Raw genomic sequence first — 18,941 nt, forward strand, 5'->3', positions numbered from 1 at the left:
CATTAGGCCCTAGTCTCTCAAGAAGTTCAGAGGAGCAGAGAAAGCAAGAACAGCAGACACACCACACCTGTGAAGTGTGTACAGAGTGTGCTCTCTGGAGCCCGGGGACAGAGAGCATGCAGATTGAGTATGTCTAGGTTGCACATGTACTCAGTCCTGAGGCTGCTCTGCTTGGTGACTAAAACCAAGAAAATTTACCCTTTCACAATTCTAGAGTCCAGAAGCCAAATTCCCTTTTGTTGAGATGAAACCAAGGTGTTGGGAGAGCTCTGCTCCCCCTGAGGCTCCAGAGAATCCAGGCATTGTCTTCTCCATCTACTTCAGGCTGTGTTCACACTGTTGTCCTCTCCTGTGTTCATCTCCCTGTGCCTTCCTGTTGAAACGACATGAGCAGTGACATTTGGGGCCCACCTGGATGATTTAGGATAGTCTCGCCATTTCAAGAGCTTTTCCCTAATTAATTACATTTGCAAAGTCTTTTATGTCATGAAGGAGACAGAGTTTGCAGCTGATGTAGGGATTAGGGTGTGGGTTCCTTTAGGGGGTTAGTATTCAGCCTAGCTCACTTAGGATGTGTTCCTTCTTGTAAAGGACAGAGCAGGCACAGGGTCACAGAGTCACCAAGAGTTTTGCAAAGCAGATTCATAGCACAGCTGACTAGAGAGGCAGGCAGGAGTCTTGTTTCCCATGGATCTACAGGTAGGGCAAGGGCAGAAAAGACTCTAAACTACACAAGAACAGGCCCTGGGTTAGTTCTAGAGGACTTTCCAGATTTTCATCTCCGAAGAAATGACCAGATTATCTGCTTAAAACGAGGAAGAGTTTGTTTTCCTCACAGCTTCCATGGTCACTCGGGACCTTGCTTTTGGGGCCTGTTGAAACACAGCACATCATGGCAGGAGTATGTGGTGGATCGTAGCTTCCATAAATCAAAGAGAGAAGAGGAGAGGCCTGGGTCCCAAAATCTCAATTGAGGGCATGTCTCCCGCCCCCCGCACCTAACTTTTGTTCACTAGGCCCCGCCTGTTACAGGTCCCAACAGTTTCCCATAGGGCCACAGGCTAGGGACCAAACCTTCAACACATGAACCTTCAGGAACGTGTGAAATCCAAGATATCAGAAGTGTGACAGTGGGCGGAGACCAGGGGACGAGACTAACACGGCTTTTGGGCTTTAAGCAAGAACAGGAGCAATGAGAAGATGAACGGCGACAGGGTCATGCGGAAACTATAGCCATAGCAGCGACACCAGCAACAGTCCGGGATCTGCCTTTTCTCAGTTTAGATTACTGGAGGGATTAGACTGTCCTCCTTGTTAACCTCCTTGACTCTTGAGATAATGGAGTTGTCAGTAGTACCAATCTGAAATAGGACTAAAACTATGATCTCATATGTGAGGAAGAGAGAAACCTATGTCACAAATAGAATTTTAATTTGTTATCTTAGTTATGAATGCTATAGATATTTGCTGTATTGCTATTCTAAATACGTCTCATGATGTTGGATCCAAGTCTGGTACTTATAAACACCATCAGAAAAGGTCCGAGTTACACAACACTGCATCATTGCTACATACAGTTCTGTGCCAATTTCTAATCAACAACCCCGACGTAAGCCTTCCCATGTGATTAAGACCTATTACATTTTGTCTTTTACTAGAGGACACATTTATTTCCTCAACTGTACATTCCTCATTAATTAACAAACAGCTTCCCCTCCACCAGCAACTCAGCTAAGGGTTAGCTTTAATTTTATAAGAATGTCATCACGGTTTTCACTTCTGAGAAACTGAAGTTTCAGGAGAACGAAAAAATAAATGGAAAAAGGAGTATATTTAGTAACTCATCGGCGGGAGGCTTGAAGGGAGGGAGGGAGGAGGAAGAGAAGGAGGAGGAGGAGAGACAGAGACAAGACAGAGAGGTGAGAAAAGGCAGATTCTAGTTCAGGAAACCTTAAACTGGGTTCTATAATCTCGGTAAAGAATCAGGACAACAGGCCCCTTATGCAGGCCCAGTCCAGGTATTGGATGGAACAACCACACTAAGCTGGATGCTGTGAGCCTTCTTGGCTGCAAGACCTTCCTCTACACCTGTCTGGGTTTCCAGACCACGTGATTCTTTGTGGAACAATGTCTGCTTTGAAGTGCAGCAGTAGTTTGCCACAGCTTTCCATGAACACGGAACTCTATGACTGTCAGACACCAGCCACAGGTGAGCTTCCGCCTGAGCTGGGAAGGGTACACGATATTGCCTCACACTGTCTGATCTGTGCCAAAGCCTGCTGAGGCCTTCGCATCTATCAGATCAAATCTTTCCAGAGCTAAGGTGGGAAGCAAGTGCAAGTTTTCTACACACCTTTTATGCTGTGGTAAGGGCTCTTGCTGCCTCTGAAAGGCCAGTGCTTGGTGCTGGAATCATTTCTCCTGCTGCAGCTCCTATTCTAGCAAACTTCTTCTATCCCACTGGTGCAGTAGCCATGTCATAACTAACCTTATAGCCACCGTGCACATGATACCCATAGCACTTATCAATGATGGCTCAAAAGACTTATAAATGGCTCCTCAGTAACGGGGCAGCTACTCAAAACATGGCACATGTTTGAATCTGACCCACAAGGAACTATTCATTTCTCCTCCACTATGACTCAGGTGGCCTCAGCCAGAGGTGTCTAACAGTATTTCCTCTCCGTTCCCGCTCCCTGATTCACAGTCACATACAGTACTGAGGTAGTTCCAGAAGTTTCATATAAGTAGAATATAAACAGAGATCACTCCTTCAAATGTTGTTCAAGTGCTTTTAACCTTTTTATTGTGAATTTACAATTTGTACAAATAATGTTATGGTTTATGTGTGGGAAGCGGAATGCTTAGATAAGGAAGATTAACATCTATCGCTCCACATGCCCATCATCCTGACACTAAGGAAATTTGAAATTTACTTTTTGCTATTTCAAATGTGCAACACATTATTAGCTGTATTCACCCCTGTGCAATGAGTTCAAACATCCAACCTTCCTCCTTTTGAGACTCTGTGTTTTTTGGCCACTATCACCCTGGTCCTTCTACCTCCCAGCTTGTAGAATCGGCATTGTGCCTTCTGCGTTAGGACTTTGGTTGTTTTAGATTCCACACATAAGTGAGAACACGTGTTATTTGTCTTTCTACGGCTGTCTTATTTCACTGAGTATAATGTCCTTGAATTCCATGTTGTTGAAAGGGACAGAATTTCTTTCCCTTTTAAGGCTTACTGGTATCCAACTGTTTATATTTACACATTTTCTTTACTAGTCATCTGTCAGTGAGCACATACGTTGGCTCCCGGACTTGGCGATTGTGACTAAGGCACACCAAACTTAAGCGGCAGCACAGGTGTGTATCTCTCCAGCACCCTGGTTTCAATCTCTTGGGTAAATACCGAGAAGCGAGATGGCTGAATTATATGGTAATGTTATTTTTGGAGGGCTTTTTCCCTTGGGGGTGGTAATTTTTCAAGTGTTTCTAAAGCATTTTATCTTTCTGTCAGGCTTCCTTCCCTCTCCCACATACAAGTTCAAACATGTCACAAAAGTACAGCTTCATTTCAAGAACAGACTGCATGTCTTCTGACGGCGCTGTTCCCGCCTACCCCGTGCTGTTGTAAAGGGCTCTCTGTTTGTAGTTTTTACTGCCCACACTGATCACTTAAATTGGGCTCTCACTGTTGATTGGCTTTCATAGCTTCTCTCATTAGTTTTTTCATCAACAGAAAAGATATGAGGCTTTTCTAGAATGTATTTGGCAGAAAGGGGATCAGCCTAGAACTGAGACACAGCCTGAAGATGTTCTAGTAAAGGTGATTTTAGAAATGAACTCCACAGCCTAAGCTTTTCAGAGATTACTTCTTGGGCACCAGCCACATGGACACAGGCACTACCTGGGGAGCAATGCCCATGGTGAGCTGGGATATAGGAAGGGGAGATATGAATGAACTGAGGTGTGCATTAACCCCAACGGTGCTCGTGCACACAGGTCCCAGGAGCCTGGTACCATCTGGTCGAGACATCTACCTAGACCATTCAATATCTTCTCTTGGTTACAGGATCTCTTCTTCTTGGAGAACCCAGCCTTCCCAAGGACACAGATGTAGTTCAGGCCTAGCCCCTCTGGCTGTGCCTATGTTTGTGGCATTTTACTATTCGATATGTATTATTTTATTCTTATAACATCCATGTACGGTATGCACACCATCATCATTTCAGTAGAGAATGCCTAGAAAGAGGGACATGAAGAAGCCACCACCATTCCCCGTAAAGAGGCTATGCTCTAGAAACCACCCAAATCAACCATGCTATACACAGCTACAAAAGAACAGTTTCAGGAGTCCCATCCCTACAGGATGTGCTCCTAGGGCCAATTTAAACAACCACAAATGTTTTTAGAAAGAAATGAGCAATGTCCTCCCTCCTATAAAAAAAAAATCAAAAACCAACCAAACAACAACAATAAAACACTGCCCTGACTTTGCGGCAATCATTTTTTGGCTCTTCCTGGGAAGGTAGGTGTGTATCCTAGCATTTAAATGTCTTTCCCCAGTCTTTTGTATTTTACTTCTACTTTAATCAACCTCTTCCTTCCTCTTATAAAGTGATTTCTAAAGAAAGGAGGACCTGTAAATCTGTAACTCAGCCAAGTTTCCTACAGCCCAGATTGAGCAGTTAGGCAATGCAAATATTCTAATTAGTTTGTGTGAGCTGAGCCATGGGAGGGTGTCAGGTGAACTTCAACGCAAATCCGGTCTGCAAGTTCACAAGAGCATTAAGACTCTAACAAAAAGTCCTTCCTTTTCTTTTTTCCTTTTTTTTTTTTTAAACAAAAGCTTCAATAAAATTGTTTGATGGTTTGTATATTCACTGCTTAAGAAGTCTGATAAAGAAAAATGCCATATTAGATGTATAAAATAGGCTTAAAATCAGTAAGTATGAACCAAACAAAATTTAAAAACAAAAAGATTTTTCTTAAAAAGGATATGACAGTGACCAACTGTTTCTATCGAGGCTTTTGAGTACTTGAAAATTCATCATTTTCTTTTCTTCTGGAGAGTATGCAGTTACCGATAGAGAAGTAGATGCTAGCAAAGCGACATCAATGAGAGCAAGGCAAAACTTCCTGCAGACTTTCCTAAGCACAGCAAGACAAGCCATGCTCATTTACTCTTAACACCCAATTCTTTTCAAGCTTCTTTTCCAGCAGAGGCCTTTAGACATGGACAAATATAGCTCTGCTGCTGAGCCTACATCCTGCCTGCTGTACAGCCTTGGACCAATTAATTCAACATAAGGTCACTTATATGAGCAGTGAGGATAGTGTGTATCTCAAGAATCTGTGGAGCCCAACAGAGATAACAGCTACAAAATGTAACATTGTAAATACTTAACAAATGTCAGTCTCTCCACTTTGCCTTTTCTTGCCAAGTTGTATCGATTTCCTTTAAATATGTTGACTTTAAAAAAAAATTCAAGCAATTGCAAATTTAGACTTCAAATAAAGGGCATTAAAAATTGTGAATTTTTATCTCATCCTATGCAGAATAACCCTTATAACCACTTCCTTGTGAATCTCAGCAATCTATAAATGTAAGGACCCAAGATCAAAACCCTCCCTTGTAGAAGTTCCTACTTTCCTCCTTTCCTGCTCTCTCCTTCATCTTTCTAAGCTGTGCTTTTATTCAACACACAGTAGGAGCGAATCTGAAGATTCTAAACCTAATCATAGCAGCAAGGAAATTGTGGCTCCAGGCAATGAAGTGATTCACTCAAGTGTAATCAGCTAGTTAACAACTATCAAGACAACAGGCCCAATCACTGACTGGAAACCAGATGTTTAGAGTTGTCAGCAGTTTAAAGAAGGGAAGAGCAAAAGGAGGGGCCAGGGTGGGAGGTTCACTGTGATTCTGTGGGGGAAAATACTAGAACCTGGGTTTGTTTTTTCATTTTTATTGCATGTAAATTTTATGTACAAGTGGTGTGTGTGTTTGTGTGTGTGTGATATGTATGTGAAGGCCAGAGGTTGATGTGTATGTCTTTCTTGATCACTTTCCACGTTATATATAGATTCATGGTGTCTTTTTCAAGCCTAGAACTTGCTAGTTTGGGTAGTCTCCCTCTCCTTGCTCTGGAGAATCTCAGCTTTCAGAGTGCTGGAATTACAGGAGGCCACTGTGACCTGGGCCCCAACCTTTAGTCCTGCTCTGTCTGCTCACACAGCCTCAGGCCTGACTATGAACTTCTAAACTTGCCATTGTATAGCTGATTTTGTTCCCAATTTAAAATGATAACATGTCACCATTTAAATGTACTTTGTTGTGCATCAATAATGTGTTAGGAGTGTGATAGTCCAAACAATTCAACAAATGTCTTCAAAAACTTATCTGAAAAGGCCAAATGCTTTTTATGATGGAAAATAAATCCTGCCCTAAATTTTAAAAAAGAAAAAATCTGAATCATCCCCTCAAATAAAGGAACTTCTTTAAGGTTCTCAGTTTGACCTATAATAAACCTTTGGTTTTTCTTTGACTAAATAAAGGGAAGTGTGTGTATATGTTTGAGTAAATGGTGTGTTTTAAATATGACTTTTAGATAATAAGCATCATACTATGATATAGTGTTAATCTTAAAAAATCATTTTAATCTCATTTTTTAAAATTATATGTGTACGTGTGAATCTGCATGGATATATGCACTGTATGCATTCAGGAGCCCACGGAGACTGGAAGAAGATATCAGATCTCCTGAATCTAAAGTTATAGGCAGGAGGTTATGAGCCATCTGTGGGTGCTGGGAACTGAACCCATGTCCTCTGCAAGAGCAGCAAATGCTCTTAAGTGCTGAGTCATCTCTCTAGTGCCAGCTAATCTCATCTTTAAATGATGGCAATATACTAAGCACTTTAAAACTTCTCTGAAGGTCAAACATAACACATCCTATCTATGCAACAGATTTAGTCCACATCTGGCCAGTTTCAAGCTTCTACATCCTGTTATATCCTAATTTAGATTGGGAGCAGGGGAGGGTTGGCTGGGATTTTGTTGTTCTTGTTTTGTTTTTTTTTTTCTAGTTTAGATTTTTTTAAAAAAGTTTTTATTGATTTGTTGTGAGTTTTACATCCAGTCCCACTCAACTCCCTAACTCCACATATCTGCCCTTTGTCCTGGCAACCTCCCCCCCCCAAAAGTAAGACACACTCAAACACACACAACAACAGCAACAGCAGCAGCAGCAAAAACCAAAGCACAGAAAAAGTCTCATCGTGTTGTGTGTCACTGTGTGTCCAAACTCTGTGGTAGTTTGACTATGCTTGGCCCAGGGAGTGGCACTATTTGTAGGTGTGGCCTTGTTGGCATAGGTGTGTCACTGTGGGTGTGGGCTTTCAGACCCTTTTCCTAGCTGCCTGGAAGTCAGTCTTCTCCTAGCTGCCTTCAGAACAAAAGGTTCTCAGCTCCTCCGGCACCATGCCTGCCTAGACCCTGCCATGCTTCCTGCCATAAAGATAATGGACTGATCCTCTGAACTTGTAAGCCAGTCCCAATTAAATGTTGTCCTTTATGAGTTGGCGTGGTCATGCTGTCTGTTCACAGCAGTAAAATCCTAACTGAGACACCATCTGTGCACACATCTTCACTTGCAAATGTTCACTGCAATGAGTGCAATAAGTCATTGATCTGGTTCAAGGCATCTGGCTTCTGTGACATCATCAATATTGGAGCCTCACTGGGCCTCCTCCCAGTCATCCTGTTATTGCCCTGTGTCATGGAGATCCTGCAGCCTTGGATCAGCAGGACTGGCCCTTTCAAGTGTCCCAACCATTTGCAGATGGTATAGATTTTGGGGTGGGCCAACTCAGAGCCCTGGATTAGGGCCTAGGTGGTAGCTGAGCTGGTCAACCCACTGGATCTCCCTTATCCACACCACAAAGGCAAGCTCTCAAGCTCTGCGCTGGCTAGGCCACCCAATGCCTCCATCAGTAGTAGGCAGGTCAGCTCTCCCACTCTCATGACCCCAGGGCCAGCTCTCCCGACTGCTGCAGGTGGTAAGGGGAAATGGGAGGCATCATGCCCACACCAATGTCACCTCACAGCGGAGGAGCGGCAGGGCCAGCCCTCCATGCTCTCACCTTTGGGGCTGCCTCACCTATACCCCTTCGATCAGGGCCAGGCCTACTGTGCTGCCCAGGGGAGGTGCAGGGTATGCTTCCTGAACACTGCCACCAATGAGAGATAAGGTTAGTTCTACAAAGCACAGAAGCCAGTGAGGAACAGAACCAGTTCTGTACAGCTCCTGGATATCCACATGGTCCCAGTCAGTTGATCTAACCATGTTCTCTAGTGGTAACATGAGACATGGACATCAACACAGATTTCTGTTGCTACATAGACCCAGACCCAGACATGGATCTTAGCAGCAGCACAGGTTAGGATTTCATCCATGGCTCCAGGTGGCAAGGCTGGCCACTCACAACAAACAGGCTCCTCCTCTCCACCCCCTAGTCTCCAGTTCCATCTCTCTTCATGATACTCCACTTCTCTTTCTCTCCCATATATGTCCAGCATATATTTGCACATTGTGGTGGCTCCCACTGCAGGCTGGCCACACGGTTGGCAGACCCCTGGGTAATATGGCATGGAGTGTCTATTGCCCACCTGTGCTGTTTGCTGGAGGAAGGTCTGTGGGTGGCATGGTGGTCCACAGGTCTTTTTCTTCCTCCTCCTGTGCACTGAATATTTCCACAGTGCTTAGAAACATTAATTACCCTGTTGTTATGAAAACGTGTGGACACAACATTACCATGCAGGCAGAACTCTGTCACACCTAACCTTCCAGAACATCTCTCCATATTTCCTAGTGGGACAGGATCTCAATGCAAACTGTAGTGGTTTCTTATTACTGTCTGCTCTGAGACTTTTTGCTCCAGGCATTCTTACACCTGTCCCAGACAGCACTGGCTTCTAAGTGGCCACTGTTACATGAAAGCTCTTTGGGATCCTCAGGATGTTTCAATGGAAGAAGGCTACTTGATAAGACCTGATGGCAATCACTGTAAAACCACAGAGAGCTGCTGGGCAACCACCAAAAAGCAGCTGTGCACGCATTTCAGACTTGATAGAACTAAGGGAAACATCAAGAAGCCAGTCGCTCTCAGTACCAATCATGACTGCAGGGCTTGGCAACTCAGACCTCACATTTGGTTTTTCGGGAGCCCCCACCCATATTCAGCCATCTCCCTCTTCTGTCAGTATCAGAAAGGAAAAGCTTGATTCCGTTTATTTTTACTGTCCTGGACAGTACTAGTGGCACTTGATAAAATGTTTGTTGAATCGATTTTAAAATTCAATTTGTACTTTTCCTTGAAACAAAAGTAATTGTCCTTTCAGCAGCAGCAAAAGGCTAAAATATCATGGCTTATAAGATGGCCTAATTCTCCACACTGATAAGAAAAGCTGACGGAGTCTTAAACTCAACCAACAGCAGCTAAGGTGTCAGCTTAGGAGTTCCAATTAGCATCTTCTGGACACACCCTCCTGATGTACAACTGTGTACTCTAAAGGGCAAGTTGAGCCTTGCAGACATTTATGTCACATGATAATCTGTGCTTGGGAGAGCCAAGAGAATCAAGAATTCCAGGAAATGTTAAAGAAAACTAATGACTGTTGAAGTTCTCTAGTGGAAACAATGCTTTCCTGTTCTGGATGATGCCATAGTGGGTTACACCTACTAGTTCTCTAATATTCTACCAAGAGCAGACCATTCATTCATAAACTCTTATTGGAAATGTGTCTACTACAAGCATAATATATACTAAGGAAATCTCCATAAACAGAAAGTCTGTTCTTTGTAATTCTACAGTAGAAGCAAGGAAAAAAAACGGGCTCAGTGTCTGAGCAAAGCCCCTCCCCATTTTCTTATTGTTTGTGACGTAACAGACTTAAAGGAATACTCTTTCCTGTGTCGAAATTAATAAAGTGTACTAAGCTTATTTATTCTTTATACAAATTGCCTCCAAGTTCAGAAACGAACATTCAAAATGCTTTTCAAGCATAAAAGGGATCTGATCCTTTGATTAGTGGTTAAAATCTCCCACTCAGGACAATAGTAACAAAAACTTACGGATGTATTCTCGAAAAGGAAAAAGATCCGTGGCTTTGTTCATGCACAAGAACAAAGTAACAGGCTTAGGGAAAGGAGAACAAACCTGAAGCTACCCCATCAAAGGTCACTCGCTCCACTCGGAGGAGCAAAAATGCTAGAGGAAGGCAGGGCTGGGTAGAGCTCTCTCCTCTGCCTGATCTTAGGGCCATCAAGGGGGGGGGGGGGGACCTCCAATCCTCTTTGATGCTCTTTTTTGCCAGCCTATTTTATATTAATTTGCCAGCATAATTTATATTGCCAGCATAAACCGGAGTTGTTAGGCTGACAATGTTTTCCCGAAGGGTGAGAATGAAGAACTGCAGCCTGAGAAAATCAGGGAAGGTTGATGCTGAGATTGCTGAGACCTTGGAGACACAAGTCTGCACAGAACTGACATTGGGAGCCCCTGAATGAGTTTCTGCTTCTGAGAAGGGTGTCGCTTTATTTATTTATTTATTTATTTATTTATTTATTTATTTTTAACTGTGAAAGGAAACCGAGGTGAAAAAATAAGTGGAAATCCACCTCCACAGTCCTCAGATCCTTGCAGGAGAGGAGGAAGGCTGAGGGAGGAGAGGTCCTTGGTGGACCCAAAGGCCCAAGAGTGAGGCCAGGGAACGGCCTGGGGGTCTGCTGCTCCGCCGAGGGGCGCGGGGGGTGGGTAACCGAGTGTCGGCGTCACGTGTCGGCTCTGCCCACTCGCCGGATCGCGCGCGCGAAGGGCTGGCCGGAAGGCGCCGAGGCCTGGTGCCTCCGCGGGGCCTGCGTGGAGCCGGCAGGCAGCGGGCTGGGGTGCGCGGGCGGCCTTACCTGGTTTCTGCGATACCAGGCGCTCGACAGCGAGCCGTTGCCGGGGCCTGGCGCCCAGTACGTGAAGTTCCGAGACAGCTCGTCTAGGACGGCCGAGGCGTCGTCCTCGGGGCCCGTGGGCGCCGGCGCCGCCATGAGCACTTGCTCCGCGCGCTGGGACTCGGACGCGGCCGTCCCCGCCCGCCCGCCCTGCTGTCCTCCCGCAGCCGCAGCCACTTCCTGCTCGGCGACCCGGCGCCGGCACCTGGCTCCTGCGACACGCAGGTGCGGTCGGGGCTCGGCCTAGCTGCCGCCGCTCCCTCCTGAGCCAGGGTGCCTACACCTGTCAGCGCAGGAATGACATCATCTCCTTTGCCTTTGGGGTGTACTGTGCACATAGCAAATGTTTGTCCAAGTGCAGGGAGAAAAGGAGCTATCGGTTAATCTAAGGAATGACCGGCACCCTTGGCAGTTCTAGTTCTCGTGTGTAAAAGGTTTAAAATGATCCACATATGGAAAAAAGAAAAAGCCATAATCTCCCTCTTCCCAACATTGTGCGCAATGTGGAAATTATGAGGCCAGCCACAAATTGATCATTAGGAACTCTGCCTAGAGTAGAGAAGGGATATACTATGGCAGCTGGATGAGCTGTCAGATAGGTTCACAAAAATTTGCTGAAAAGTTGTCAGCTGCTGCATATAATGATTTAAGTTGGAACAGAAATGTTAAGAACAACCTTAAGAACTCATACTGGATATTCTAGTCTGACCTGTTTTAAACTCTGTTTCACTACAAAGATCTTTGCCGCATCTGTCACTTTGAACATTCTGTGATTTTTGTGCTAGTATGTGAAGTGTCTGCACTGGGAATTTGTTTCCAGGACACTGAGCCTCTAAGCTATGCACTTTAGCTTCCAAGACTTCAAAAGATAGGGGAGAGAGGAAATCGAAGAAAGAGAGAAGAGGAGAGGGGAGGGAGAAAGAGGAGGGCCAGAGGAGGAGAGGGAGGACAGATGGAAAGGGAGGGAGACAGGGACTTGGGAGAAGGCTGTGATGGTTTTCTGGGGTAACTATGTAAAGGAGAGAAGAAAGTGTGAATAAGTCATTTCAGATGCAGCAAAAACAAGGCAAGCCATCCTGACATTGTGTCCTTTCTTGCTTGAGTAACCAAAATTTTGAGTCGACAATTAGTAATTATAGATAATTATGCTCAATTTAAAGAAACTAATTTATTTTAAATAAATACCTCAAAGAAAAATATCTATTTGCTATATATATTTTATTATCTTCATAAGTATATGCTGCTACTAATTGAACCCCATTGCCTTTTGATATGAAGCAAGCACCATACCCCTGAGCCGCATGCCTGCTATGTGATTCTATGACGACACTTCCATTCCTCAGCTCTGCCATGCCTGGTATCCGCCCACCCTTTAATAGAAAATGGTTTTCCAGAATCCCCAACCTCCACAACCATCATCTTTCTTCCTTTGACCCCATTGGCTGGGAATGTGTCACATGCCTGGCTTTACCTGCCAGAGATTCTTGGGCATTTCCACCCTAGAGAGAAGGATGTGAGCTCTCCCAGAAAGAAAAGGACCAGGATAAATGAATGTGGGAGGAGGGTGGCAGAGGAGGTCTAGCAGAGCGTGGCACAGTCACTCCTGAGGATTTTCTGTCAGCCAGATTGTAAGTAGGCATGCAGGCAGGCTCTAACAAGCAAAATACTAAACAGATCGACCTTCCCCATGGACAGTGCCGTTCAGAGATTTGCACCTGTTCTGTGAGACCTTTATGATCAGGCCCTCATAATCTGCCGCACACAATTCATGCCTCTCCATTTCTTAACTTAGAAAATCAGTTTTGATTTCTTTACATTTGTATAAAACCGTTGGAGAAAGAAAGAACTCGATAGACAAATATGTGAAGTGTAGCCTACGTGCTGTTGGTGGTTAGTCGATCGATGGGTTCCAAGATGCGGCTGCCGTCACTGCTGCTGCCCTAGTGTGTGTGGGTGGTTGAAACAAGCAATTCGTGACCAGAGTTCCTTCCCACGGGGTTCACAGGAGGCTCAGGGATCCGTGTGAACTATTTTGGTCCCAGCCCTGTAGGTGGAGCTTCGGAGACTTCTGCTTTTGATGGCCTCTGTCTCTTGCAGGGCTTCTTGGGGGCGAGGCAGATTTCATTTCACCTGACTTGATCAGCCTCCCACTTCTTGGTGCTACAATCTAAGGGCCGACTTCCTGTTAATTTTAGTTAGTGCCACACCATTTGAAGCTGGGCTTCACTTAGCACGTGAAGAATGAGTTCCATTTGGTCCTCCTTATTTCGGATCATTTAATTGCAGAATTAGTAAAACTTTAAAAACATCATCTTTAGCAAGAAGCAGTTAACACTAGTGTTTTGGGTTTTTTTGTTGTTGTTGTTGTTACTATTATTATTTTAACAATGAGCATCTCAGAAATGATAAGTGGGGGATCCAAGGTAAAGATCAGTTCCAGTGTCTCACTTCCTATATGTAAGTGAACTACAGATTGGAGACTTTAAAGAGAACCACAGAACCTTACAAACAGAAGCTTGACAGACTGCCTGTGCTCAGATCCTGATGTCTCTGCTTGTTTGCTGTATGACTTTGACATGGTAATTTCATTTCTCTGAGCCTCTCAGTCTTTTACATAAAAGGAAGACAATGAGAAACAAGCAAAATGGCTCAGTGGTTAAGAGCACAGTTTGTTCTTCCAGAGGACCAGGTTCGATTCCCACTGACCCATTCCAATGACAACTAACAATCATCTATAACTCCAGTCCCAGGGAGTCTGAAGCCCTCTTTTGGTTCCCTAGGGCAACACATGCATATGGTACATACATAGACATTCATAGAGGCAAAACACCAATTCATATAAAATAAATAAAATTGCAAAACCAAGTTTTTTACTTACTTTACATCCCACTCACTGCCCATCTCCCGGTCACCCCCTCCTACAATTCTTCCCCCATCCCACTACGCCCCCTCCCCTTTGCATGTGAGTGGGTTGGGGCCTCCTGGGTATCCCCCAACCCTGACTCATCAAGTCTGCAAGGCTAGGCACATCTTCTCCCTCTGAGGCAAAAACAATTTTTAAAAGGACAGAATTAGTACTTAAAATAAAATATTCAATAAATGCTGAAGTGTTTAGTAGATGTTGGCTGTTGTTCCCTAGAACATTAAAATTGAAACTTGCTTAAACAAATACGAAGGCACAAACCTTAGAGGGAAATTTGACAATTTTTTTAAGTCATCAAAATAATTTATAATAGTTAAATGCCTCTTAAATATATGTTATCTTCTGAAGCTAAAAGTAATATGCACTCAACCAGTTTTTAAAAGCTATGTGGAAGATTAAACATGATAGAAGTAGAAAAAAAATCTCTTATGAAGTCCTCTATGAGAGGAAATTGTGACAAGTTCCTGATCAGACAGAAATAGTTCCATCTCCAATGGAGAGTGTGCAGTGTAACTGTGGCTTCATAGAATGAATTGGGTAGTGTTCCTTCTGTTTCTATTTTGTGGAGTAGTTTGAAGAGAAATGGTATTAGGTCTTCCTTGAAGGTCTGATAGAATTCTGCACTAAACCCATCTGGTCCTGGGCTCTTTTTGGTTGGGAGATTTTTAATGACTGCTGCTCTTTCTTTAGGGGTTGCGGGAATGTTTAGATGGTTTATCTGATCCTGATTTAACTTTGGAATTTGGCATCTGTTTAGAAAATTGTCCATTTCATCCAGGTTTTCCAGTCTTGTTGAATATGGGCTTTTGTAGTAGGATCTGATGATTTTGTGAATTTCCTCAGTCTCTGTTGTTATGTCTCCTTTTCGTTTCTGACTTTGTTAATTTGGATACTGTCTGTGCCCTCTGGTTAGTCTGGCTAAGGGTGTATTTATCCTGTTGATTTTCTCAAAGAACCAGCTCCTGGTTTTGTTGCTACTTTGGATAGTTCCTTTTGTTTCTACTTGGTTGATTTCAGCCCTGAGTTTATTTCCTGCCATCTACTCCTCTTGGGTGTGTTTGCTTCTTTTTGTTCTAGAGCTTTCAGGTGTGCTGTCAAGCTGGTAGTGTGTGCTCTTTCCAGTTTCTTTTTGGAGGCACTCAAAGCTGAGTTTTCCTCTTAGCACTGTTTTCACTGTGTCCCATAAATTTGGGTATGTTGTGCCTTCATTTTCATTAAATTCTAAAAAGTCTTTAATTTCTTTATTTCTTCCTTGATCAAGTAATCATTGAGTAGAGAGTTGTTCAGTTTCCATGTGTATGTGGGCTTTCTGTTGTTTTTGTTGCCATTTAAGATCAGCCTTAGTCCATGGTGATTTTATAGATTGCATGGGATTATTTCAATCTTCTTGTATCTGCTGAGGTCTGTTTTGTGACCAATTATATGTTCTGTTTTGGAGAAGGTACCATGAGGTACTGATATGGTATATTCTTTTGTTTTATGGTTAAGTGTTCTATAGATACCTGTCTAATCCAGTTGGTCCATAACTTCTGTTAGTTTCACTGTGTCTCTGTTTAGTTTCTGTTTCCATGATCTGTTCATTTCTGAGAGTAGGGTGTTGAAGTCTCTCACTGTTATTGTGTGAGGTGCAATGTGTGCTTTGAGCTTTAGTAAAGTTTCTTTTATGAATGTGGGTGCCCTTGCATTTGGAGCATGGATGTTCCGAATTGAGAGTTCCTCTTGGTAGATTTTTCTTTTGATGAGTATGAAGTGTTCTTTCTTATCCTTTTGGATAAAATTTGGTTGAAAGTTGATTTTTTTCAATATTAGAATGGCTATTCCAGCTTGTTTCTTGGGACCATTTGCTTGGAAAATTGTTTTCCAGCCTTTTACTCTGAGGTAGTGTCTGCCTTTGACACTGAGGTGTGTTTCCATTATGCAGCAAAATGCTAGGTCCTGTTTACATATCCAGTCTGTTATTCTATGTCTTTTTATTGGGAAATTGAGTCCATTGGTGTTAAGAGGTATTAAGAAATAGTGATTGTTGCTCTCTGTTATTTTTGATGTCATTTTTATGTTTTTGTGGCTATCTTCTTTTGGGTTTGTTGAAAGAAGATTACTTTCTTGCTTTTTCTAGGGTGTAGTTTCCCTCCTTGTGTTGGCATTTTCTATCTATTATCCTTTGTAGGGCTGGATTTGTAGAAAGATATTGTGTAAATTTAGTTTTGTCATGGAATATCTTGGTTTCTACATCTATGGTAATTGCAAGTTTTGCTGGGTATAGTAGCTTGGGCTGGCATTTGTATTCTCTTAGGGTTTGTATAACATTTGCCCAGGATCTTCTAGATTTCATACTCTCTGGTGAGAAGTCTGGTGTAATTCTGATATGTCTGCCTTTATATGTTACTTGACCTTTCCCCTTTACTTTTAGTAGTCTTTCTTTGTTTTGTGCATTTGGTGTTTTGACTATTATGTGACAGGAGGAATTTCTTTTCTGGTCCATTCTATTTGGAGTTCTGTAGGCCTCTTGTATGTTTATGGGCATCTTTTTCTTAAGGTTAGGGAAGTTTTCTTCTATAATTTTTTGAAGATATTTACTGGCCCTTTAATTTGGGAATCTTCCCTCTCTTCTATACCTATTATCCTTAGGTTTGGTCTTCTCATTGTGTCCTGGATTTCCTGGATGTTTTTTTGTTGTTGTTGTTGTTAGGAAGTTTTTGCATTTTGCATTTTCTTTGACTGTTGTGTTGATGTTTTCTATGTTATCTTCTGTACCTGAGATTCTCTCTTCTATCTCTCATATTCTGTTGGTGATGCTTGCATCTATGATTCCTGATCTCTTTCCTAGGGTTTCTATCTCCAGAATTCTCTCCCTTTGTGATTTCTTTATTGTTTCCATTTTCATTTTTAGATCCTGGATGGTTTTGTTCAATTCCTTCACCTGTTTGGTTGTGTTTTCCTGTAATTCTTTAAGAGATTTTTATGTTTCCTCTTTAAGGGCTTCTACCTGTTTGCCTGTGTTCTCCTGTATTTCTTTAAGGGATTTATTTATATCCTTCTTAAAGTCCTCCATCATCATCATGAGATATAATTTTATTTATTTATTTTTCGATAAGATTTTTTATTGGATATTTTATTTACATTTCAGATGCCATCCCCTTTCCCCATTTCCCCTCCCTAGAAAACCCCTATCCCATCCCCCCTTCTCCTTTTTGATTTTATACAATTTTTTTTTTAATGTTAACCAATGGCTTTATAAATTTGGTAATGCTCAATATCAATCAGAAGTGTAACCTAATACCCAACCTAGATATATCAACTATCTTTGACTGGCAGAGACATGTGAACATCTGCCTCCATGTCTGGCTGCCCTCTCTCTTTCTCATCACCTAGCTCCTCTCCTCCTCCTCCTTCCCTCCTCCTCCTCTCCTTACTCCTCCTCTTCTTACTCCTCCCAACTTAGTTCCTCCTACATATCACCCTTCCTGTTAAAATAAAACTTTTCTTTCAAAATACAGTTAGAGCATAACTATACCAATTTATGTCAGTAAGGTGCAAGATAGACCTAATACCCTGTCCATCATTTTGTTGACTAAGCAGAACCTCTGTCATCTCTCCTAAATAAAAGACTTAGTTCTGAACCCGGCTTTTTTTCCTTGGCTTTAGAATGAATGTCAGCTGAAAACCATCCTCTCAAATCTTTTCTCTCAAAGTAAATAGCAAGGATTGGCTATGAGACTATAAGTTTTCAACCCCATCAGAAATCCAGAATGAGTAAGTTAACTGAAATTATGAGAAGCACATAGCATAGCTTCTAAAACATAGCCAATTTATAGAGACTGCTGAACACCTGGACAGTCCCTATACTACATAAGTTGGAGCATCTGATCTTCAGCCTTCTGGCCCAGGATCATCTGACAGACCTAGTGATGCAGAATTATTAAGGGCTGATTACTCTGTCTTGGCAGATATAATCAGTTGACTATTCTGCAAGTGTGTCCTTTTCTGGACAGTGATTTGTCTGTAGATGAAAAGAGGCAATTCTTGCCTAGTGGCTGACTCACCACAATTGGAATAACTCCAAAGATGCTCAATTTCTTCTTAGAATCCAAGACAGGAAGCTGTCAAGAGCAGACAGGTCTCTAATCAAAATTAACATTACTACAGAAATGTTTGTAACATCAATTCTGTGGATTTCTGATGTTTTGAAAACCAACTATTTATGTAAGGCAATCTGGACTGTTCTGTTAACTCCTCTCAGCTATTTCTAAAGAAAATATAGAAAACACCCTAACAATAATCTCAAAGCCATGAATTTGCTATAGGCCCTTAACTCACAGGCTAACCATCTCAAATAAGTTTAAAAAAAGTTAAAGAAGGACTGGGTCTAAGCCTTGTATTCCTAAATGTGTTATACAGGCGCAATGTCTATGATAGTAACCATATTCATCTCACTTTTATATTAATAAGCTCGTGCCAATGAAAACCTTAAATTTGAAATCAAAGTAAATTTTGTACCATTTAAGAAATTAACTTCATCTTAATAACAATTATACATATTTCTACCAGTAGGTTATGGCTATGCAATAAATCCTAGCTAATCCTCCCTGTTCCACCAAAACCACTACTTTTCCCTAGAAAGACAGCCCAATATTAACCACCTCAGTCCCCAAGCCCAGGGAATAGGGACGCCGACTCTTCATTAACTTCTTCAAGCTGATTATGGGTGTTGAGATATTAGAAGAGGGGTTGGGGGAAGAGTAAATTGATAAGCCTCTGACACTGTGTCTTCACTACATCCAGCTGGAATTCCAGGACATCAGAGGTTCCAGCAGGTCTTCTCAGCTTGCCTGATGAGTAGATACACCAAGGCTATGTATTCTGCAATATACAATTCTCAAAACAATTTTTAATATCAAGATAATTGTTTGTTGTTGTTGATAATTGTTGTTCCATTGATGCCTAATCCCTTACCCCATCACCCTCTCCAATTACTATGAGGATGTGCTCCCAACATCCTCTTATTCCCACCT

At 42.5% G+C, this 18,941-nt stretch overlaps 1 protein-coding gene across 2 annotated transcripts in view; it reads right to left on the reverse strand.

Annotated features, from left to right (window-relative positions):
• Positions 1 to 11,156, reverse strand: part of Nipal2 (NIPA like domain containing 2) — an 84,578-nt gene extending 73,422 nt beyond the window's left edge. Inside the window, exon 1 of one of the 2 annotated variants that reach the window (XM_034517386.2) lies at positions 10,968 to 11,155. In XM_034517386.2, the coding sequence (XP_034373277.1) occupies positions 10,968 to 11,102 (135 nt within the window). In that variant the 5' untranslated portion in view covers positions 11,103 to 11,155. Of the gene's footprint in view, positions 1 to 10,967 lie in introns of both variants that reach the window. The other variant, XM_034517387.2, reaches the window with a different exon arrangement.
• Between the last annotated feature and the right edge of the window lie 7,785 nt (positions 11,157 to 18,941).

Source organism: Arvicanthis niloticus, chromosome 13, assembly GCF_011762505.2.
Source record: "Arvicanthis niloticus isolate mArvNil1 chromosome 13, mArvNil1.pat.X, whole genome shotgun sequence".
Lineage (NCBI taxonomy): Eukaryota > Metazoa > Chordata > Mammalia > Rodentia > Muridae > Arvicanthis > Arvicanthis niloticus.